The sequence below is a fragment of the Bombus huntii genome, chromosome 4 (genome assembly GCF_024542735.1).
Source record: "Bombus huntii isolate Logan2020A chromosome 4, iyBomHunt1.1, whole genome shotgun sequence".
Lineage (NCBI taxonomy): Eukaryota > Metazoa > Arthropoda > Insecta > Hymenoptera > Apidae > Bombus > Bombus huntii.
Window position 1 is genome coordinate 14,251,266 of NC_066241.1, and position 25,174 is coordinate 14,276,439.

The 25,174-nt window shown below is 34.7% G+C and overlaps 2 protein-coding genes and 1 long non-coding RNA gene across 14 annotated transcripts in view; 1 reads left to right on the top strand and 2 right to left on the bottom strand.

Annotated features, from left to right (window-relative positions):
• Positions 1-23,989, top strand: part of LOC126864877 (phosphatase and actin regulator 4B) — a 392,626-nt gene extending 368,637 nt beyond the window's left edge. For 7 of the 10 annotated variants that reach the window (XM_050616730.1, XM_050616731.1, XM_050616733.1 and 4 more), the window contains 9 exons: positions 2-235; positions 1,365-1,614; positions 3,340-3,372; positions 7,207-7,352; positions 12,126-12,282; positions 14,637-14,692; positions 15,544-15,647; positions 15,747-15,919; positions 16,672-23,989. In XM_050616730.1, the coding sequence (XP_050472687.1) occupies positions 2-235; positions 1,365-1,614; positions 3,340-3,372; positions 7,207-7,352; positions 12,126-12,282; positions 14,637-14,692; positions 15,544-15,647; positions 15,747-15,919; positions 16,672-16,687 (1,169 nt within the window). In that variant the 3' untranslated portion in view covers positions 16,688-23,989. The remainder of the gene's footprint in view (position 1; positions 236-1,364; positions 1,615-3,339; positions 3,373-7,206; positions 7,353-12,125; positions 12,283-14,636; positions 14,693-15,543; positions 15,648-15,746; positions 15,920-16,671) is intronic. The other 3 variants (XM_050616727.1, XM_050616729.1, XM_050616728.1) reach the window with 3 other exon arrangements.
• On the bottom strand, positions 7,521-11,238 carry LOC126864885 (uncharacterized). The gene is made up of 2 exons (XR_007689365.1): positions 10,587-11,238; positions 7,521-8,772 (listed from the first exon to the last, which is right to left on the bottom strand). It is a non-coding gene; the product is annotated as an uncharacterized LOC126864885 (long non-coding RNA).
• LOC126864880 (serine/threonine-protein kinase S6KL) overlaps positions 23,221-25,174 on the bottom strand; it is a 68,730-nt gene continuing 66,776 nt past the window's right edge. For all 3 annotated transcript variants that reach the window (XM_050616738.1, XM_050616739.1, XM_050616740.1), the window contains exon 10: positions 23,221-25,021. In XM_050616738.1, coding sequence (XP_050472695.1) covers positions 24,902-25,021 — 120 coding nt within the window. In that variant the 3' untranslated portion in view covers positions 23,221-24,901. The remainder of the gene's footprint in view (positions 25,022-25,174) is intronic.

Genomic DNA, 25,174 nt, shown 5'->3' on the forward strand with positions numbered 1-25,174 from the left:
GTGGAGAAGGGGGTCCTAGACCAAAGCAGCGAAAACCAGCAGGTAATCGAGAGGTGTTATCCTCTCCCACCTCAGAATACGTTGATGTTGTCGGAACTTCCGGAACCGCCGATTCCTCTGAGCGAAATTGGGCCGATTCCGCCTCCTCCAATGTTCAGCTCTTCGAGTCCTACCCTCTTGTTGGCTAAGCAACGGCAAATACGGAATCCTTTGTCGTCCGACTACGAAGAAGAAGGTATGTACCAAAGGTCTACTGTTCATTATATATAACGTTTATTCTGCTATTGTTAACATAATATATAAATCACTGGTGTCTTTCATTTTTATTCATATACTTTAGATTGAATATGTTACTATATTGATAATAAATATTGTATTATATCAATGGGTTGTTATACAAATTTATAAGTCTTGTAAAATCTTTTCATTTGTTTTTTATTTTTGTGCTCTTATTAGATTTTCAGGGTTGAACAAATTTTTGTTATATTCCAAGTTTGACTTTTTCTTAATTAAAAGGGAATTTCATTGATTATATTTACCATGTCTTGAAAATTATTCAAAAATAATTCTCAGGGTCTTTCATAATACCTACCTATAATATACTGCAACGATAGAAAAGCTGTAATTTCTAAAATTTTAAAATATGTAAACAGTAACCGTTAAATAACAATATTAAAATCGATTCAATTAAATCGTACCATAAAAATACATACTGTCGGTGCCATCAATTTAGTGAGGCCGTAAAATTGGTCAGACACTAAAGTTTATTTGTTTAGAGCACCGAAACTACAGTTTAAAACTCGAGATATCGAATCTATCTCAATGATATATATAAATTTGGAATTGTTTCTTTTCCTGCAGTATCTTTGAAGGTATTTTGTAAAATATATATTTCGAAGACGGCTATCTAAAAATAGATAATTCCGAGAAGCAGAAACGCGTAATTTTTATTACATTTATTACGAACAAATTTTAAACTTCGACTGGCAAAAAATTTTTGGAACCTAAAATTCGAGGTACTTCTCTAAAATCTGTATGGCCTTAAATGTGGATACACCACTAGCAGTAAATTAGCATCTATTATTTTAATTAAAACTTTACTCAAAGTCAAACTTTGATGTGGCATTTTTCTCTGTTAGTATAAATAAAACAGTATCCAAAATAGTTTAATATCTCGATTTCAACACTAAAACATTCGATATGTTTTTGTATTCTTCTGAAGCATATTTCCCTTTTACACCTTAAAAACAATCTATCTAAAGATTTGTCTTTCTTTAAAATCGATAATAATAACACACGGAAATCCCAATCTTTTAATTTACTAAAAACACATCTTACGATCATTTTTCCTCCGCCTATTACAGAGGACGAAGAAGACTTCGACGTGGAGGAAGAAGACAACATGTACGTGCCGAGGATGTCGCAGCCGGACCCGGCCATCGACACGTCCAGGGTTGAGGAGATCCCCGCGAAGGAGCCTAAGTTTCACGCGGTGCCGCTGAAGAGTGTGCTGAAGAAGAGGGGTTCCGGAAGTGGGCCTGGCACGCCGCAGAACACGCCAACGCAGGAGAACAGGCCGTTGACCCTTCGTCAGGAGCTGCATGCCTCCTTCAAGTTAGTGCAACAGCAAGCGATTTCTCTGCTGACGGGAAGCCCTTCAGACATCTTTCTTCTCGAAAGACTCGATGGTCATACAACAAAACAGAGAAAGAGATTCATTAAGCTCTTAATTTAAACTATCAGGAAAATTTCTTGGGAAGAGATATATTTCTATATAAGAAAGTTTCTAATTTCGATCGTTAAAAATGTTACATGAAAAAGAAATATTTCTCGAAAAGGAATAATTCAACAAAGTGCCCGCGAGTCTTTCTTTCGATCAAGCACAAGATTCGTCGCGAAACAAAACGAGTCTTCTTCGGGGTTCGGAAGCATCGATAATATCTTTTTTGGTTTAATTGTGATTTTATTGGAAGAATTTTTTGATCGTAGTCAAACGACTTTGGTATAGAGAATAAAAGATTCGACTGAAATTCAGGGCGAATTGTTTGAGTTTAATTAGCGTGCTGGTTTTAATGAAAAAACGCCTGAAAACTCTGGAGAAGCTCGTCTGGAACATCGTTCTTCACCTTCCGGCCTTGTCATCTCTCTCACGCGCACGTGCACCGTGTTCCCGCATACTCTCTTTCTTTTTCTATTGCAGGTTCCCTTTCACTCATCGTTTCGTTCAAATGGATGCGCGTCGTGCTACTTTCGATATTATTTCGACGAATTTTGGTAGTAACAATTCGATTTTCTCGATTCCGTGCACTATTTTACATTACATTCGTCGAATTTAAGCGTCATACGTTATGATGCAAAATTTAAGGAATGAAGTTCTACAATTTTTTTTAAATAGATCATTTATGTTTTAGTAGAAGCATAGTAAAACGCATTTTTTAAGTTGTAATCTGCAAACCGAGTCGATACAAAACTCTTGATATTGATGAAATTGATTTGATATTTACAAATAAATGATTTTGCGAATTTTCTACATTTTTCACAAAAACAATTATCGGCTCCGGGTACAAAGAGACTCTATATCCTTCAACTCATTAATTCACGAATATCACTACAACATGTAGTTTCCAAATTATTATGCAAGGAAACCCAGATATTTACAAAAAAAAATAACACAATATTATGAATTTTCAAATTTTTTACTCAGAAGTCTTATCGAACCAAAAAAATAACTTAACGCGCACTTATAAAATTCTCAAAATTATTTATCCAACAGATTTCTGTAACTCACAGCTTCCTCCTAATTACCGATACGCTAATGTCGTCTATTAATTATTATTAAAATCACTGTACAAGGAAAGAATTTCCAAATATTTAAATCAGAATATTCGTCGGGCAAAAGACTTTAACTTAAAGTGCACTGGGGAAAAAAGCTGAAAAAGTAACAGGAAATTTAAGTGCACTATCAAGCAGTAACATTTTATACGACGTCGTATTTCGAGCAGCAGTCAGACTATGGCAGTACATTTACCCAGCCGCGTAAACGTTATATAGGTTCCTTTACGAGGCAGCGTTTCATACGTAACAACCGAGATACTAAATCCAAAGTAAAGTACAGAGAGTGTTCCGTTTCGATTGTTAAAGCAAAAGAAGAGACGGCGACGTGTGTTTCGAAGGTTGGATCGAAGGGATCGAGAACGATGCTCCGGTGGTGAGGCGAATCTCACGAAGGGGTAGCTTCGCGCATCCGTCCATTAAAAACAAAAAAAAAAGATACAACAAAAAATACATTATGTGTCAGTCACTAGTTAAAAGTATGGTATTTTTCTTATGCTTAACCAGAAGGCCACCGTTGAGGCCTAGGATGAGAATATGGTAATTGGGCATTGGTCTAACTAAGCATGCGCGAACCAATATGGTATATATACCTAAATATATATATATATATATATATGTATAAATATTTGTCTTATACCCACGGCGGTTGATCGCAGAGAACCAACAGTCATCTAGTCTCTCTCTTTTTCTTAATATTTTTCTATCTCTTGTATATACACACTGGGTCTCATAACTGTGGAACCAATTAAAAGTTTTCAATTTTTGTACGTTGAATATGTTTGATATCGTACTGAGAAACTATTTATCGTCTTTTTCCTTACGAAACATAGATTGTATGTAGCGGAGAAAAGAGAAACGATAGAAATGTACTCGCAGTTTATTCTTGTTTGATAACATACAGCATAATATTTAATTATAAAAAAATCGAATTCAAGATAGACTAAAATGAATATGTAACAATAGCTTTTACAAGTTCAACTATTTAATCTTGCATACTTCTAATCAAGTTTCGTTGCATTGTAGCTGTTAAGAAATAAAAATTTTAATGTGGTTTTATTGTTACAAGGCACAGTGTATTTATATTTACTCTCTTTCATTATTCTCTTTTTATTATCTCTTTTCTCTCTCTTTTTTAGCTCTCTCCATATTTGCTCTATTTTTCTTTTTTTTTTTATATATTTATTGTATATTTCTATTTTTCTCTGGAGACTCTTTCCTTCTTTTCTCTCTTTCTCTCTCTCTCTCTCTCTCTATTTCTTTTTCTTTCTATCTCTGTGTCAGCATCAGGAACGCCGTGAGCATGGTAAACCTACGACCTTAAGCATGAGAAAACCCTAGGGAAACCCATGAAAACTGTCGCCCACGCTTCACTCATCCGATTATTTGCGTTTCACGCGGCCAGAGAACCTCGAACCATCGATCGACGAGAACGAGGATCTCGAGATTCCTTATCGTTGTCAACGAATCGAGCTAGACAGTACAAAGCAGTTCGATTCGTACGTCGGCTGTAATGGATTAAGAAACGTCACCTCGGTCCGTGACGGTTCTTTGCTTCGAGTTCTTGTCTTCTTACGTTCCCAATGCCACGCGGCTTCGACGCTTTTTACGCTCGTTCGCTTTCACGACTGACGATCGAATTTTTTGGCTAAGAAACGCGTTGTTTCGGATTCACTCCTTTTTTCACAGCTTTTTCGAAGTTTTCTCGAGGAAAATAACGTTCGTCAATTTGTTTTTTAAAAATTCGTGCACGATGTTCTTGAAGAATTTCTTTTAACCCTTCTGTGATATTAGCTTGGTGATTTTGAAATTTGTTACATTTATATTATAATTAATGCTTATATGACCTTAAATGAATGAAATATATCAGTATTATCAAACTATAAAATATCGATATAAATGAGTAGAAATGGACCATCTATTCACAAAGAAACTATCCTTGTTTTTTGTTATTTTATTATTTCCACAATTCGAACATTTCACCTTAATTCGTAGCTAACATCTACTTTTACATTTAAAGTATTACCATACTAAAATATTTTAGAGTTTGTGACATACAATTGTTGTGCGTGTACAACGATTAATCACTGAAGGGTTAATTAAATTCAGCTGGCATTTCAATGTTTGAACAGCTGGAGGTTAATGTAACTTGGGGGTGCTAAGTCTGTCTGGTACTCAGCTGTTTAAATAATTGGAGTTTGTAATATATTGAAACCTTTTCTATGTGCTCGTTTCTGTTACTATGTTTTTTTTTTATTATACATTATTCTGCGTCCTAATCCTTCGCACTATCATTTTCATCATCAGAAAACAAAAACAATACAAGAAATAACAATAGAGTTCTGACAATAATTCCACAATACCATCGTATAGCACTAAATCTTAATTCAGTGCAAAGGATTATGATGCATAAATTTGAAATTATTCTGTTTTGTAAAAACACCCTTGTAAATTTGCCTAAATGTATAAAGATCAATTTTGTATTCTGCCGTTTTTAATAATTCGTAAAATAATAATATTAATCCCTTTTTAGCAGATTTACTTACGAGGAGGTGGCAAGAACTGCGAAATCTCGAATGAGTAGACTGCATGTACATTCGATGCTTTAGGTTGATGGTGAAACAGTCCCCGAAGGATTTAAATGCATGACCTTTTGTTTTCGAGAAATTAATAAATTCTTTTTTATTATTCTTTATTTAGCTTTTTTATTTTATTATTAGCTTTTGATTATTCTTTATCATAATGAATATTTTTATCATTTTGTAAGTGAAGATTGTAATAGAAACATTTAAAACATAAATAATTTCTGAAGCAAGAACATAACTTCTCGACTAGTTTCCCGAGAACAAAGAGTCACATACTCCAATCTTTCTGGAGCTGTGTTACCATTAACGCAAAGCAACAAATGCGCATACAGCCAATTCATTCGAGATTTCGCAGTACTTGCCATCTCCTTGTTCACTCATAAATTGAAAATGGTAACAGAAACAAATTAAAATCAGAATCGATCTTCATCGATACGTAGAAACAACGGACGAAATTAAAAGAATGACCTTGATGACGAATAAATACATCTTAGAACGAAAAATGACGGAGGAAAAGCTCTAAGCAATTTTTTAGTCGTTTCATTTTTCCATTCGTTCATACGTATCAACGAAGATTAAAAGAAGTCCCATTAAAATCCGTGATGAGACACTTTTTCAACAAGTTGGCCAAATTTAAAAAGTAAAAGAAACAATAAAAAGAGGAAGATAGCTGTCACAGCTTCCTTTCCACGGTATCACGAATATCACAACCAGTCTGCAACGCGAAGTTAAACATGACAAAAAAAATGTTGCATCCGCGTCGGAAAGGAAACGGCGTTATCTGCGTCGACGTCGTTTGATAACCCATTTCGTGACGGACAAGGACAACGTCCGTTTCACGGAGAACCCGTAACTTGCTTCTGTTATCTTCATCAACGTGTCACATACACATACACTGTGCAGATAAATACGCTACCGCCAGAAAGTATCCGGACACTTGCTTATTCCTAATAAGGTTCTGTATTCTGATTGCAAAATTACAGACAAATCGAGTTGCAATAAAGTTATTCCACATAACCTGTATAGTACTGTATAATCGAATATTGTGACGCGGTTAAATTATTGTCAAAAGCGCGATGTGCAATAATAAAATTAGTATTTCTATTTGTCAAACCTTACAGAATTATTTTAATTTCTGAATTACGAGTCATTAAAAAGGATCTTCTAAACTGATAGGAATACATTAGATATCGATACAGATAGTGATATTTGATATATTATTGCTATGTTTTTAACAGATACTTTAGATTTACAGTCCCTGCCCATTAAATTAGGACCATGTATACAAGTTTCGCACTTTTAACTGCAACACTATTGCATAAATATATAAATTCTGCTAAAAAAAAGTATAAGCGAAACATACATAACATCTTGGTAATTAATATGAATTGTCGTGATACATCAAATTTAGTTGTATCTTCCAATGTTAATGAAAGATATTTAGTGATTTCGAATGGTCCCAATTCGGTAGTGGACTAGGCTGATATGATGACCTTTTAAGAAACGTTGTAAATGCTACTTCTAATTATTAGTTTGATATTAATTTGAACACTTTGGCAACGTTCACATGGTGTTAGTACAAATCGATCGAAGTGTCCGGATATTGATAATCGGTAGTGCATACTGACCAGGCCGTGTACCATTATTTCATCCCCCTCCGTAATCGCATATATTCGTATTTGAATCGTCGTAGAGTAGAACATTGATTCAAGTAGCGTCAACCAGCGCTTTATTTAATAAATGATAACAATAATAATCGATTGAATGTGTTTCGTGGCGATTCTTTCAGCAGTCGACCGGTCAGATTTGGCCTCGCTTTGCCGTGCACTTTGGAGAACAAGGAGAACGCGCGGCCGTACGTGATAAGGGAGGACGCTGACGGCGATTCCGGAGACGGACAGGTACTCTACAGGGATGAGTACGACGATGAGAAAAGTAAGTACCGGAAACGAGTGCGGTGGAAATTTAGTGTAGGTAGCCCCCAGGGAATTGTGAGAAAAAAGTTGAGGAAAGTTTAATGCAGTGACTGCTATGAGAGTCATAGAGGTGAATAGAGAAGTGGATACATAAAGTGGTTAAATTAAATAAATGGTTATGTTCGTGTAGCTTTTAGTATCCTTAATTTTATAATAATAATATAAAGTATCGAACGTGTATCCAAATATGCATAACCTAAAGACTGTATTAAAACAGAAATAGGAAAATTTATTCAGCAGTGAAACCTGTAGCAAGAACTTGTATATTTGCGAAAACTATAATAAAATTTCATCCTATGTTGAGTACAGTCTGTGATATCAATAACTGAGCTGTCTATCGCAAATTGCATGTGCATATCATTCGCACAATAGAGGCGTCTCAAGAATGTGAATTGCGCTGGCTATTAAAAACAGCCAGCGTCCTATATATAAAATTCATTGACTATTAACCACTTTGAAATTTCGATGCTCTAAGGGTGCGAATTTGACAGACACTGGCATTAAATTCGTCCTCCATTTTTTTTATTAAAAACTACGGCCAACTATTGATTTTTTAGTGGGAAGTTAATTAATGGATTATCAAAAGACGACTTAATTTCATTTGCCTCTGCGTTGGAAAAGTTCTGTCGTGAATTTTTTATACACCCAAGGTTCGCCGTACGCTTCCATTAGCAACTTCTCCTTTTCTTTCTTTTTTTTTCTTTTTTCTCCATCTCTCCACTTCGATATTATTAAACATTGAGGCACCGAATAACCACCGCTCGATCCACGTGTGGCCGATGGCCTCGATAACTCATCGACGAGCTTGACGATTAACTTATTCTCTCGTTTAACGTAGTTCAGTTATTGCAAACGTCACTTTCAACACGTTCCGACGTATACGTTGCGTTGATTCAATTATCTCCAAGAAAATAATTCTGCTTACGTAATTGCCACATTTTTGTCTTTTCTAACGTTTCGTTGACATAAAGACAAAGAACGAACCGAGTCACAGTGTGTCAAGACAAAAATTATTATTTACATTTTTCAATTCATTTCGAGGGAAAAAGAAATCCATTTCACAGTTAAGCATGTTGTATTTTGGTAGCGGTGAATGTGTTAAGGGAGCAAGTCCAGTGAGAAATATTTTTTAATAACATCTTAAACGAGGGCAAAAAGGATAAAAGCTTTTTTCAATGGAAGATTCGTTCGGTGTTGGTCGAGCTTAATGAGAAACACAATACCATCCTCGTCGTTCTTTTTTTCCTTTCTCTTTTCTTTTCTGTTCCTTTTTCTTCCTTTTTTCTTTTTTTTTTTTTTGTCTTCTGGAGGAAGGAATTACATAAACGATGTAGCTGCAACACTACCGTTTCTAATTGAAATTTCTTCCCCACTTTAACCTGTGCAAATGTGAACGTGAACCCCTTAACAATTAATCCGAGGCAATTAAAGCGATTCGCTAATGATTCTTTCGATTACTTTTCCATCTTAACGTTACTCGATTCGATCCCACTTTAATTTACTTTATGCTGATCGCTAGGTTACGGATATTTATACAGATTTACATTTTTAGACACAATTAAAGAAATGGAATCTGTGCACAGAATTGTTTCATTTTCTAGATATTATAACGAATATTCTACTTTGGAGTATTTTATATATTTTTGCATGTTATGTCCCATGATCTTTTAGATCGCAATGGAAAGTAATAATCAGTAATAATTCGCTAGAGAAATTAATATAGAAGAAGACATCTACTAAAGAATTAGCTATAGAAATTAAGAAGGAAAGAATACTAGCTGAGAAATTTACTTCGTCCATTACATAACCATGTTATATATTTTTGGATACATACATTCCTTATATTTTTGCGCTTTTATATTTCCCATAAATGCCTAAAAATCATGAGACAGGAAGCTTTTATTTCTTCCTTATTTTTTTTTTTTGAGGTTCTTTTTGCGATATTTAGCGTTATGGTGTTACAAGAATTATTGTAATATTTTACGTTTCTGGTGGAAGAAAGGCAGAAGGATAGCTTTAATTTTTAGGAGAACGAAATTGCTCGTAAAGGGAACTAAACATGTATAATTTAGAATAAAGTTCGAGACAGAAATTCAATATAACTTTTATGTGTTTGAATAAAGCGAAAACTCGATAACCCAATATTTCAAACGGGTGTCCTGCAACAATGTTGGGCATTGTTAAAACACACTTTTGTTCGAATAATGCATAACGAATAATATTTTATTTGCTATACATTCATTTGCGTATGTGAAAAAGTATTACATTACTATTATGTAAAGACTAAATGCGTGAAAATTGTTTTGTAACGAATATGACAATAATATACGACAATATAGCACGAAGATTTTATATAAAAATATTGCATCGTAAACATGACTTCTGGTCTTGGACTAATTCCACTTCGTATATCCAATTAGACACTACTCGACGGTTCGTTCAACAACTCAAACCAGTCGTATCTTTACAACTAAGAGCTCAACAGATCAGTTCGTTAAGTTCGTTTGCTTAGTTTCATCCTGAAGGAGCATGCTAGTCCGAATTATCCTTGCGTATATATGTTTTTAACCAAAATAATTAAAAACTTTAAAGCCCTTCGCGATAATCAAACCTTTTAAACGCGACGTATACTTCCGTTAAAAAATCTTAGGATATCTCTCATTTTTGATTGCATGCAAAGAGATTTATTTCACTTATTTCATATAGTCTTGCATATGTGTATAAACATCCGTAATACGTTCATAAACAAACAAAATTCCAATTATATTTGTGGCTTGGTGCAAGAAGTGTCAAATGTTATACTTTTACAGAAAACAAGTTAAGCCCGGTGTTGAGTTTGTAAATAATTTTGCATTCTATATGAAAAACGACGATTTCAAATTCTACCTAAAAATTATTATAATGGCATTTGTATATGCCAGTGTGAACATTTTTCATAGAATCAACTTCCTACAAAAGGATAGCAAAGTTAACATGAAACACGCAAATAACATAAGCTTTAGTTCTCTCTTCTTGCATCAGAAAAGAAATTTGAAATAGCAGAAACTTCTATCTTCTTCGTGTCAGAAATTATTTGAACGAATCTTTTAACATATCTTTCAATGCTAATATCTTAATTTTATGAACACTGACATTGGTACTTCTTGCATCAAGTCACAGGCATGACAATTAATCAAAAGAAATTTCTTCATACCTTTATTAGCTACTTTATTATCCACCTCATTATTTACTTAATTCTTCTGACTTTAAAGCAGGTACAATAATTATTCGAAGATGTTTGAGCGAGAATGTACTTTGTGTTTTTCCCAATAAGAAAGACGATGATAAAGTGAAGTGGTTTCGAACAAGGGTGGACAGGTACTTTACGGGATAAAATATGAGGCGTGAAAGGGTCGTAAAAAGATGGCGATAGCTTGATTGCCAAACACACGAAATCAGCATTCGCAGTCCGGACTAATTATACTCCCGGCGCGATACGTTTATTCACATAGACAAACGCGTGATCACGCAAACGCCTCGAAGGTTATATTAATCCTCGAAGATCGCTGGCAAGCAGTTCAGTGTGTTTCTGGCCGTTGCGTTGTTTTGAATTAACGATCCTCCTACGAAACGCAGATTATCGTCCTATCGAACCATCGGAAGCTATAATGGAAAGTTCGTCAGTTTGTTAAAAGATCTAAATCTAAAGATCTAAATCTTGAAGAAGTTGTCAATACAATCTAAACCTAATTTAAATCGATTCATTTACGAATTTGCGGACTCGGGCCGAGATTGATTCGAGGAAGATTACCTCGGAAGGGAATTTTAGTTTTTGAAGAAGATTAAGGGAAGAATTAACAGTGCGATGACACCATGCTGTCAATCTGGACTGCGTCGACTTTGTCGATCGCCTGTGGCTCGATGGATTTTTTTAAACACGAGCCTCCTATACGTCGTAGCCTTAGCTGTTCCTCCCTCTTCAGTGGTAAATCGAAATTGAATTTAAATCGGTGGTTAAATTACAAAAGAATCGATGAAAAATTAACGTGTACTTTGGTTGTCTATATACAGCATGTTGACTTAGACGACAGTGAGGAATCTTATTAGTGGACTAAGAATTTATGATATATATTTTTGTGAATACAGTTAAACAAATATACTCTTATTAGACATTTGTTTTACTTATTATATTCTATAACGAGTACTGTATTTAGAATATTTTATTTTTGTATATTGTATTATATCCTGTAGTATATTTTTATATATTGTAATCTTAGTATACAAAGACTTTCTGCAATTTTTTATATTACGATCTATTGTCGATTTAATGTTGATTAATTCTTATTTGGAATAATTTTTTATCGGGTAGTCAGAAGTGTCTCAAAAATAGCGGCGATGAATCACGTTACGATGAATACTTAGTATAGTTTGATCAAAAAGTCAGTGTCAAATTCTTCAGAAAGGTTACACCACCTCGGAAGTAGTTACACACCATGTAGAGCATAATAAAAAGAATCTAATTTTAAGTTAATATTAATTATTATAATAAGAAGAAAATTCCTGTAATCCAATATTTAAAAACAAGATGCTATTAATAGCAATTAAGTTACCCGTTACCATTAAATTCTTTAGAAAGTTAATTAGTGTCATCTCGAAAGTAATATTCATCTGCGAAAAGGAGCTCCATGAGTTAGCGTCTCGTGAACATATAAGTCATGTTTAATTAAGAAACTAATTGTTTCTCTAATTGCAGGCCGGTTGGCAGCAAAGATTGCGCGCAAGGAGTCGTTGTCGCTGAAGCTCGCCCTCAGGCCAGATAGGCAGGAGCTCATCAACAGGAACATCCTTCAACTACAGACGGACAATGAGAGGCAGGAAACGAAGGAGGCAATTGGTGCCAAGCTTATCAGGTGAGCAAATGTTCCTCATTTTTTCTTTCCTTTACCTATTTTTTATTACAAACAAGAAACGAATTGATAAAATTATTTTTGTTCTTCTTTTTTTATTCTCAATTGATCTCTGAAGATTACACTAATTAATAAATTGATATAACACACAATCTAAATAGAAATTAAATAAAGAAGACCAAACAGAAAATGCAATTAACTTTTTGAAATCAAATGAAATTTATTCAACGTCTACCTAAAACAGAAATACAATTTTCTATCAAACAGATTCATTTCCATAAAAGCAGAGAAATGTTTTTTCGTTAAAAGTTACCAGATAAAAAAGGGCAAGGTACAATTAACTTTCTGAAACAAATAACTTTTATTTCCATCCCAACAAAGAAAGGTAATTTTCAATCAAACAGATTCACTTTCATAATATAAAAAAAAAAAAAGAAAAAGAAAAAGAAGCTCGTTATAAGCCTCGATAAACTCATCGTCCTTAGCGATGGTCAAATAAAATAAGTGATAATAGATGAAAGCACGGCAAACATTATTCGAGGGCGGTCCATTGATTGTTTGCATTGAAACGGCCATTGAATCCTCGCGTATCTCGCTTTGCCATGAATAGTGACGTCTGCGGCCATAGAAAAGCATTGCCTGAACTGTTAGCGATATCAGGCCGGCGAAGTAGTTAACGTTTCGTTTGAATTTATGCACTCGCATTGGCGTAGCTACGAATCATAAATTCAGGACTAAACCAAGAACGCGAAGGATTTGCCTCCACAAGCTAACCCCTTTAGGGTGAATACGAATTTCTCGATCGCCATTGACGAGTTTTCTAGAATCGATGTTGTTACACTTGCTCGTGAAAGTATTCGAGTATTTGAAAGTATTACACAGTGGTTACAAAATTTGTAAAAATATTTGTATATGCACATTCTAATTTTTCAATGCGGCGTGTTTTCATCAGGTTCCACATCTGACTTTCATAGTGTATTATTAATTTCTCTAGACATATGAAAGTACTACCAAATGATATGAAACTTGATATACTGGGACATAATTGATTGACATAGAAATGCTATAGTAAATGGTACGAATACAAAAATGGCGCAAACACTTTTTATAAATACATGAACGTCACGAGAGAAGATAATATAATGGGTACATTTTTGTTGACTTTCTGATTTTAATATTACTTCATGATCATAGAGGAGAATTTTAATATAACAATTTCAGACTTTACCAATGTAATCGCAATAGTCGCGTCTCATTACAAACCTAATGAAATTTCAAGAAGTTTGGTATAGCGCACAAAATAAATTTATAAAAATTGTTTACGTAATACTATATAAATACTAAATCCTATATAATATTCGAATACCTTCGTACGTGCGTAGTTTTCGAATATCCTTGATGCCTCCGTTTATTGATTTTCCTTCGCGAAAGTTTAATCATTCATTGGTGGATTGAAATTGGCCGTACGGCTTCGATGTTAAAGTAGAAGATGTTAAAACGTAAAAGATTGTTTGTTGAATCGTCTGGAGATATAGAACAGTCGAAAGTGCACTTCGTTTCGCTCATTACGTGAAGGAGGAAGTTCACAATGCGTATTATCTTTGGCTTATGAGAAAACAGTTGATATCGAAGTCTGTATGTGTATTGTTAGAACTTGAAAAAGATTTAGGTTCCATTTCATATTTAACCTTTCGACTTCTTGAATAATTTTATATACGAAGAATTTTATTTCATTTCTGGCAGTTCAGTGTTTTTCTTTTAACTTTGACTGTGAAGATGTGGTAGCCCCATTTTTGTTGATCTCCTGACTTTTTATGTCACTCGGTAGCTAAACAGAGTAGCTAGCATAAGATAGTTTAAGAAGGGATTAACTTGATAAACTCGAAAATACGAGTCTTTTGAAAATAAGTAATAAATTCCAAAATGTTTTGTCAAGAAACGAATAATTAATTTAATTCTACATATAATTAACGTTGTTAATATTTTTTAAACGTGCAAGAAGGTGACAAAAACACGAATTTCACTGCAAAGATAGTTTTGCTATGGGTTTGGTTAACAACATATTCAATTCTAAAGTTTCTCTCCTATAACTAACGATAAACTTGTAGCAATCATTATAGATTCATTTTCTGAAATATCAAAACATCTATTTATAATATTTACAAGAATGAATTTAATACTTCACAAAAATGTGACGTTAAGGACAATACGTCGGATCACGGGGCAAACAGAAGATAACCCCGATGATTCACTTATTTGTCTTCGTGTGAATTTTACGCTCTCTCTTGATCGATCCAACCGATTGAAAGAAAAGCGACTTTAAACTTACACTGATTCATGTGGAATTCTTGTTTCAGGCGGCTGAGTATGCGGCCGACACAGGAGGAACTGGAGGAAAGAAACATTTTGAAAAGTAAGCTCCAAACGCAGTTAACTTTTTGCAAAATATCTATCTTTGTTAATTGAAATTGAAACTATGTATTAACTTGTTGCGGATGAAATGGTCGAATACTTGATGCTATTTTTTGAACTTAATAGATTTATCGGAAATAAAACTGTTAATCAAAGTAATATCAAAAATTACCGAGCAGGGAAGCAAAATGTTAAAGTATGATCCGTCATTTCCAACTAAAATTTTTCACACTAAAGATAGATTTCTCTCTGCAATATCTGCAAATCTATTTATTTTGACCTTTTCAAACTTCTTTAATGTTCTGGATTTTCGCCGAATTCTGCAAAAATTCCAGGTTATTTATTAACACGTCTATTTCATTACGTAATAAAAGAGGGGGTTTTCCCCACAGAATTGAAACAAAAGTGAAATTTTGCATCTGTCCAAATGGACCCAAGAGTACTACGGAGAATTAATATAACTTCTCCAAAAGTTATCCCAATGTTACGAGCAACTCTTAATCGTATTATCTTCAAGTTTAATTCTTGTTTAAGAAAAACAGGCTGCTTCGATGCTTTCTCCGCGTAATATCTATGTAATAAAATAATTGTCAGAATTGACAAAAGTTCAATTAATATATTGTATTCAGCTAGTTTCAAATTTTTGATTAATGTGTTATTAATAATGATTGATAAATAATATCGAAAGATTAAATATGTAAGATTTTACGTTTTTGTAAAATTGATTGTTTCATACGTAGCAAGCAAATATCAAGATTGTTCGCATACTTCGATGTTTTTGCAATTTTTCCATTTTCTCGGCCACACGATAAATCTTGGATAAAATATGATGTCCGCGTAATCTATTTACAGAGCAAAGTCCTGCAGAGGAGAAGAAACAAAAAGAGGAGAAAAAGCGGTATCTACTGCGAAAGCTCAGCTTTCGACCGACCGTCGAGGAGCTCAAGGAAAAGAAGGTGCGTTTCGTTCAGTTTTACCGTTATAACGTTGTGCTATGAAATCGAAACAACCAGGAAAGTGAAAGAAATGTTGGATTTTTTTCTGTATTTTATTAGATTATCAGGTTCAACGACTACATCGAAGTCACGCAGGCTCACGATTACGACAGAAGGGCTGATAAACCCTGGACGCGATTGACTCCAAAGGACAAAGCAGCCATTAGAAAGGAGTTGAACGAGTTTAAGAGTTCGGAGATGGCCGTTCATGAAGACAGCCGACACCTCACCAGGTACGCTATTTTTTCATGTATTTATGATAGAAATATAAAGATAATTCTGACATGTCCTGTATATTTATTTATTTATTTATGAGACAGATTAATCTTTTTAATTTAAAAACAATAGAAATTCTAGATTATTAGATAATCAATATGTTTGATAATTAATATATTTTATTAGAAGTAAAAATATGAAATTTCCGTAAATTCAGACATAAGATTATTTGCATCATTCACGGATAATAACACTGCTTTTCTATATTTATCATAACATGCCGAATTGGCACGAGAAACAAATGAAGATTTCAAAGATAGACAGACAATGTGTTTGTTCTTTTCCACACAAAATACTGCAATTCATGTTCTAACCCCCAAGAAACTACTATAGAAGCTTTAAATTGTACTTTTATTGCATTCCCACGAAACCAATTTCAAATAAAACCTTAATCCTTTGGATTCTTCTGTGCCACTGCAGAAACATAGATAACAGAAAAATTATATCTGTATTATCTTCTGTAATAAAGAATGGAAAATAAAAAGAAGGCTACAGTCTAAATAAATTTGAAAACCTTATCGAAACAAAGTTCTTAATTTCAGAAGATTTTGCTATAAAAGTGTACTGAAGATTACAAAGGATTAACGAAGTAGATTGCTCGAAATTAAATTCAATATCGTCTGATAGAAATCAATCGCTATCCCACCCATTCCAGCCGGTCCATTAACTACAGACTCAAGTAGCGCATTTGTATTCTGCTCGGTTGCAGGTTCCATAGGCCATGACAATTGCAATGTGTTGAGGTGCTACAGTGTGGTGCGGGTATAGGTGAAGGTGCAGTGTGGTGGCCTCGCGTCGAGGCTGGATAACAAAAATAAAATCTCTCTCGGTTGATCGTGGCTACCGGGGGTATTTCACGACAAGAGGAATTTTTGCTAATACTCCGTTTGTACTCGGGGCGACGGTGACGGTGGTTTCTTTTTATGACGTTGCTGCGTCGTGTTGTCATTCGTCGTCATCGTCCTCGTCGTCATCGTGTCATGCATTGCGTCTCTCTCATCGGTAGATCGTCCTATCCATCACCCACGCATCGGGGTCATCCGCCATTCGCGCTGACGACGAACGTCTCCACGACGTCGACGAAGATTGTGATATAGGGTGGCCCGTCCTATGGAGTAATTGAGAAAAGAGAAAAAGTAACAAAACGATCGCGTCGGGTCACTCGCTGATTTCTCTTCGTTAGAAAAAAAAAAGACTCGTTCACGCCTGAGCTCACCTAACGCGTCTATTAAAACTACTCCGTTCTTTGGATAAAATTGTCGGAATGTCCAGTGTGACGATCTTTTTGAGCACTTTTGCATTCTTTCGATGCCAAACTAAGCAAATGAATAGAGAGAAATAAAGAAGAAGGAGAGGAGATTGATAGAAGACTAAGATTGCAGCGTTAGAAATTTGCAACTTAGAAAATCGAAAACGTCGTTCTATAATGATATGAGACTCTTTTTGTACGAATGTTCGTGGAGTTCGAACTATTTAAAAATGAAAGAGCAGGTGATTGCTTGTTTCATTTAAGATTGATGCTCCACGTCGACTACGAAACTTTGCCATCTCTCAGAATTTCTTATTGCGAGGCATTGACTTGACTTTTATGGGGAATACGAGATGTAACTGAGAAGAGAGATTTATATATCCTTAAAGTACATTTTCAGATAAACTCTAAGATAATATGCAAATTAAACGTATACATTGGAAGTAGCTAGATGAAGATAGAAAGATAGCACGATCGACGAAGGTGGCTCTTCAAACAGTCCCTCTTCATGATAGAAGAAATTCGTTTAATAGAGGGAAGGGAAAAAGAGCACGTGAGCTCGTAGGTGAACGGGTCTTTCCGTAGATTTTAGATCATAACTTCTCCTTTTGCCATCAGGCTAGCTCGTCAGTGTCACCTGGCAACAAAACGCGTATGCGTAAAGAAAAAAGCGACTCCTAAAGAAAAAGGTCTTAATCCTTCAGCATTCGTGTGATAACAATATCTTGCGGATAGTTCGCAAAATACTCAAACTCGACGTGAGATGAATGTGCATCACGATAGATGATTAAAAAACAAATGAAAGAAAAATGGAGAAGAACGTCGATTAGAAAGATTGATTTAGCTTTCGATTTAGTTGTTTAAAGATGGGTTAGTTTGAAATATTTTTATACGTTGACGTTCAATAAAAAAAACCGATAGAGAATTGTTATCATCGACTCGGCACGAAAGAAACGATTTTTTCAATCAAACGAAATAAAAGCCTCGTTTTTTTAATCGACAAAACGATCGAACAAAGAGTAAGAGAAAAATGAAAAAAAAAAAAGGAAATACAATGAAAAAAAAAACCCATAGCTTCGTGGTATATATGGCGACTATTATGTGATTTATCGATAGAATTCCACGGATCGTGATTTTTATCGACTTTTAATAACCGATGACTTTGTTGTTTGTATCGCGCTAACGTTGCGTAGAATTTATTATAATTAAGCATTGTTCCATTTTTGCGCGCGGACAGAGACGTGTTTTTTGAATCGACTCGTGTGCGAATATCTAAGACAATCTTGTTCGAATTGACAAGAAAAAGAAAAAGAAAAAGAAAGAACTATTTTTCTTTTTTACTGCCAGGTATCACTATTTCTCTATTTGCGGAGCTGCCTTGAGGAGCAAACGCTTTATTGACTTACTATACACAGAGGAAACACACAGAGACGAAATGGAAAATAATGGAACGTGCGAGAAGTGGACGCGAGGAAACAAAAGAAACAAAAATATATATATATATAGTTGTAAAATTCCGTTTTAGCGATGAACTCGATGAGAAAATGGAAAAGGAGAGAAAGGGGAGAAAGGAAGGAAAAATGCATTGTGCAATTACACACACTTTGTACAGAAATAATATACATAGTGCGTATTTTAGTGGTTATTATTATTGTTATTGTCATCGCTAGCGACACTGCGATCCTCGTTGATTTTCGATCACGCGTTTCGATCGTGGAAGCATCGGTCTTGAAACAACATAAGAAACATAAATTTTGTCTACGCTATATTATATCGGTTACGCCATCGATCGTTCTATTAAAATTGATCGTAGAGTAGACAGAATTGGTCGTTTGATCGGCACGTAGACATATTGTAATCAATTGGATAGATGATTGATCAAAGAGACGTAAAGAATACGTTTCATAGGAGTTTTCTTAAAAAGAAAAGGGAAGATATGAAAGAATCGAAACGTGTTTCGATGTCTTGCACGCTTAAATCCCCACACTCCCTCGAAGCTTCCTGTCCTTGCAAGCATGTGATCGTCATCCGTTTTAACGCTCGTGTAAGCTTGCGTCGAGACCAAATCGATAAAAAGAGAACTCGTCGCTGACGTCTTCTGCTTTCGATGAACATCGTGAAATTAAAAAAAAAAATGAAATGGAACAGAAATAACAACAACAAGAAACGAGATTGCAAAAGAAGAACAATTAATAATCTGTTCTGTCGACGAGTTTTTCACGTCGAGAAATTACGAAGAATTTTCTTAATAATTTCTGGACGTTCTCAACTTTAATTGTACGAATCTTCCTCGATATCAGAACTCGATCACACGAGTTTCTCCCTGCGTGATGTAAGTCGCGATGATGTGTCGATTTTCCTTCTAAATAGTAATCTAGTTTTAACGATCGTCCAATGGGGTGAGAGGATCGGATAATCGATCTCTCTCGTAAACCCGTCGGTGAACTCAGTTGTTCGATATTATAAGCAAACAAGCAAAGAATAAAAAAAAAAAGAAATAAAAAATTTCGTCAACTTCGCGGTCGTCGAAGATGTCAGGCCGGAAAAAGATGATGATGATGATAATGATGATGATGATGATGATGATGATGATGATAATGATGATGATGATTGATGATTGATGATGATGATGATGATGATGATGATGATGGTGATGATGATGATGATGATTGATGATGATGATGATGGTGATGATGATGATGATGAGAAAAAAGAATGGGAAAAGTACGAAGACCTTCTAGTGAACCACGGAGACGCAGGTGATTAAGGAACAATGTAAAGTAGGGAGATGAAGCGTCTCTCTCGTTCCATTGGTCGAGCGCTGTGGCTACCGTGTAGTCGAACAAATGTATCCATTAATTTCCGGGTTGTCTGGTGTGTAGTATGAATGTACTATGTGGTTGAATATTTAATTAAATCGAGAGAAAGAGAGGAAAGAAGATAGAGTAAACGGAAGAAAAAGAATCGATCGAAATCGAAAGTTTTAGGGGTGCGAAAAAACGAGAGTGAAAATGGTAAAACTCGACGAGAATACATTTAAATTTTCTCCTCGAGGTTTTCCTATTTCTCTTTGTGCACACATTTCACAATTTCTTATCCTTTCCCTTTTTCGTTATATTTTCCTTTCTTTCCTCGAATAAGTTTCACCGTTTTCGTCGTGTGAGAGCCACTCTCGAGGACGGATGATCTAGAAGCGACGTGTACAGGACACGACATGCGAAACATAACGATTAATTAGACGAACAATTGTAAATAATAAGTTGAGACGATTTTTAGGCGTAACGAAAGGGGAGAAGAAAAAATAAAAGATAACACATTGTAAAACACACCGCAATAGTGATCCACGCTACACGCTAAACGATATTACGCATGGCAGAACGAATGAATACTTATAAATATTTGATATTAGGTAATGAAGAACAAGAAAAGAAAACTGGTGCCCTAAACGCGGGCGATACATAAGTACTATATACATATATAAATATTATACATATATATATAGATATATATATTATATATATTATTATATCGAGGCGTACAAGCAGTATGTGCGTTTTCCAGCACAGATAGTTGGTATTTTGTGTACAAAAAAAGGAAACAAGAAGAAGGAAGAAAAAAAATTGCGTAAAAAGCGAACCAGGGAGAAAAATTGTTGGATATTTTCGCCGCGCTCTGTCCAGTCTGCGTGATTATTATTATTATTAATATTATTATATTATTATTGTATTTTAATTATTATAATTTTAAATTTATTATTATTGTATTATTATTATTATCATGATTTATGTAGGAGATGCGCGATAAAATTATTTATCAGCGCCGACAAACGTCACTGTCGAGTCGATCGTTCGCGACGATCGAACCAGTACGTTTCCGACCACATTTTTGAGCAAACCGAAAATGCAGAAATTTTCCTTCCGTAAAAAAATACACACTCCCTCTCTCTCTCTTTCTCTCTCTCTCTTTCATCTTATCGGACGTCTCTGCCACGATCGATTGGTCGATCCCATTGAAATTCGCCATCGACTTTTGCTCTCCATCTCCTTCGCCCCGTGCAATTTCGATTTGCTCTTGATCCTCGTACATCTTATCGTGTGTACAAGCTCGATTTACTCACGTTCCGCGAAATTCCCATTATCGGAACATAATAACGCCTCTGTAAATTAAATATCATTTGGCAATCAACACTGTTCTAAAGCATCTGACGTTATTTAATATTTCATTGAATAATTTTTGTATGGAAATATTTCGAAAATTTAAGACAAATTTTTATCTATGCCACATTTTTTAATCAAAAGATTGATATTTTGGCATTTTTGAATGAATAAATTATGAAATATATTGAAAAAATTCGAAGATGTCCTGGGTTAAAAGATTATGACATTATGGTATTGGTGCAGTGATTTCAACGCGTGGCAATGACATCACCACTCAACGTTCTACCACGTATTTACCACGTTCTACTACGCCATTTGAACATTCGCATTTCTAACATTCTATTTCAAATTCAGATTTTTATTCGCCCAAACTTTACAAATCGTCCGAAATAATTTTACAATTACATCGTAAGAATCAAATACTGTGACGCCAATAGCTATTTAAATATGCGAAATTTCTCATAATTCTATTAATTACGCTTCAATAATAATCGAACAATAATTGTAATAATAATTACGATGGATATTTGTGAAATTCAAAACAAATGTATTGAGAGAAATGAATGATCCTAATAAATAATCGTTTCAAGAAGCCAACTAAAGAAATAAAATTCGCGGACCGTGTAAAAAATCGAGCACACGCTCTAGCTACATAACAAAACAAAGAACAAATAAAGAAGCATGAGGGAAAAAAGTCAGGCTGTAAAAAGAAATTGTCGCGATCGGTGGCCGTGCCAAACACGGCCGATTCTACTTGTATCATAATCTCTTACGATAACGCTATTATTAAACAATAACGAAACAGTAACAACAATAAGGTAACTCGTAATTTAAGGGAGTATGAAGAGGGATGAACGAGTAGTTGAATGCGAGCGAAAGAGCGTCTGTGTGAATAAATCTCGTGCGACGAGTACGCGATTTAGTGATCGCTGTATCACTAAGAGAAGCACCTCGTAGCTACGAACGGGCTTCACGGCTTTCAGTTGCTGGTCTCGCGATTTTATTTACTTCTGCTCAACCCTATGTATCTGTCCAACCTTTATTTCCAACGAAACCATCGATCTTCTAAAAACGTCTTAAGAAGATAGAAGGAAAAACCAATGATTTCTTTCCTCCATGCAATAAAACAGCCAAAAAAGAGGAAGGTATATCGCCAAGAAATTAAAAAGAAAAAAAGACACGAGACCAGTGCCTGCGGCCGGCCCAAAGGATTTTTACCAAAACGACTCCGCGAGCAGCGGAGTGGAAGCAGTTATATAAAATTAGACGTAATTATTGAATTTCGTTCAATTTTGTAAACTAAGTCGAAGCGTGTCTAGCCGACGATTGAGCCGTGCTTTCTCAAGGGCCGGTTGTCGTCGACAAATAAGACGGCGACAACGTGTTTCGTCAGCTTCGCGTGTGGTTTGAATTTTGTAAAACGCGGACGCGTCCCGCGAACGATCACTGGCACATTGAAACAACGATCTCATTGTCAGTAAAAATTAAACCCTATCCCAATTTTTCAATGTTTTATATTAACTATATTCTAATTTCTCTCTCTCTTTCTCTCTCTCTCTCTCTCTCTCGTCATTTATATTATCCCTTGATTTCCGTCGTACCCACTGTTCATAAAATTAAATTCGAACGGCGACTTTAATTCTGTATATTAAACAATTAGTCTGCCATTCCTCTCGTAGTTTAGTTATTCTTTTATTTTAATGTGTTTGTTATTGATAAAATCATTGTGTATTTATTGTTAGAAAAACTGGTTTCATTGCATGAGCTAGGCTAATAATGAAACGTAGTACATTTTGTTTCTTCGTGTTTTTTGAAATTTTATATTGTAGAATTCTATGAAAGTTTTTAATAACTTTTTCTTTTTTTTTTTTATGAATGGTATAAGATTAAGGACGGTAATGATATAGGAAATTGTTGCGATCCTTCGTGTTTCAATCAATTTTATTATTTTTAGGAGATTTCTGTTAAGAATTGATCGCTTTTTAATAATGTTAATATAATTTTATTTCCTTTTATTCCACTTTTTATTGATGTTTGAATTCAGACCAGAGACAGAAAGAAACATTCGACCAGTGATCGCTTGCTGACGCGTCGTTCGGGACGTAATTTGAAGGAATGCGTTGTATTATATATCGAGAAACCCTTTAAGTGTAAGAATAATAATGTATATATAATAATTATTACCATAAAACTTCGATTGATTGCACTCCCAGGCGAAAAAAGGAGTTGTCTCCCCTCGTCTAAGAAGAAGGAGCAAAAAACGAAAAGTAACAAAAATTGAAACGTGTGAAGATGAACGAAGACGAAGCAACAAATCTCAAAATGGTACATTCGTGGATACACAATGGATACAAATGGGGGAAAAACGACATGAAACGGCAACAAAGAAGAAAAAAATGAAAAGAAGAAAAGAGAAGTGTTCTCGCATTGATTTCAAATATGAAGAAATGTATAAGATAAAAAAAAAGACGCTGCGTTTTTCGATCCAGATTCGTTCTGTTTTTTTGTTGTTAGTTTGTACGCACTACGATTTATCGCAATTTATTGTATTATCGATGAAATACTGTAACAAAAATACTGTTAACTATTCTTAAAAAAATTAAAACTTTTGTAAACTGAGACCAACCGCGTTCTCACGCTGTATCCTGAAAACGATTCCAATGATAATTTTAATCGAATCATCAAACACTATATTCTTTACGGTAAGACAAATCTTCATATCTCTATAAAAGGCAAAGTAACAAAAGACTGGTTATTATACTGCATATCATCCTTGATATCATGCAACTTTTATTTTTCAAGTATTTTTTAATACAACAAGTAAATTTTGTATTTTCTATTTAATTTAAGATCGTCAAACCAGATTCACTTGATGCTTTATAATCACTATGAATATTAAAAACAGCTTCTTTGGATATTTTTTCTTACTAATCCTATTTATCCAGTAGAGGGAAATGAAAAATTAAAGATTACAGAAATTGCACAGATCACCATCACAACAACAATTTATTTTTATTCTATAGTAAGATACATTTCACTTTCATATGTTTCTTTGCTTTCGCGCCCCATTGCCGATGCAACGGGGGTAGAAAACAGAACTCAAGTATCGAGTACACTGCACACAGAAGCTACAATCGCACATTGACACATCAACATTTTTGATTTTTCGTATTACAAAAGCTCCGCAATTTATTCTTAATTCATAAAAAAAGCCTCTGAACGTTGCAACAATTTTCTTGAAAAATAGCACCAGAGGATAGGAGATTCCGCGTCTTAAGTCAGAGTTAAAAAAATATCACTCTTCGAGCTAGAAAATAATCTAAATAGTTTAAAATCCACGGTAATTCATTCGCTTAAAAGTAATGGATGGCATCGACGACGTTGCTCGATATAAAACTAGCAACGAGCAACAAGCTAACGTTAATAAAAATGTTAGAAAAATAATTGGACAACATCTTTCGGCCAAAATCGATCTGGCTTTACGCTGGAATGACTAAGGACAACAATACTATTTAACGATCACATTGATGAGATCATCGATCCTCGGCGTGAGAAATGCTATCCCCCAAAGAGGAGTCGAAACAGGAGAACTCATTGATCCTGCCCTCCTGCTCAGTTTCGACTTTTCGTCCTAGCAGACGAAACGGGGATTCCTGTAGAAATTTGGAGAATAAATTGTACGAAGGATTGTTTAAATGTTGGTTATGTTGCAAAGCTCTGTCGTAAGCGTAGAATAGAAAAATGTAAATCTTTCAAAAAAGAAACAACTGCTATTTGAATCCAGTTCAGGAAGCCTCTCGCAACTA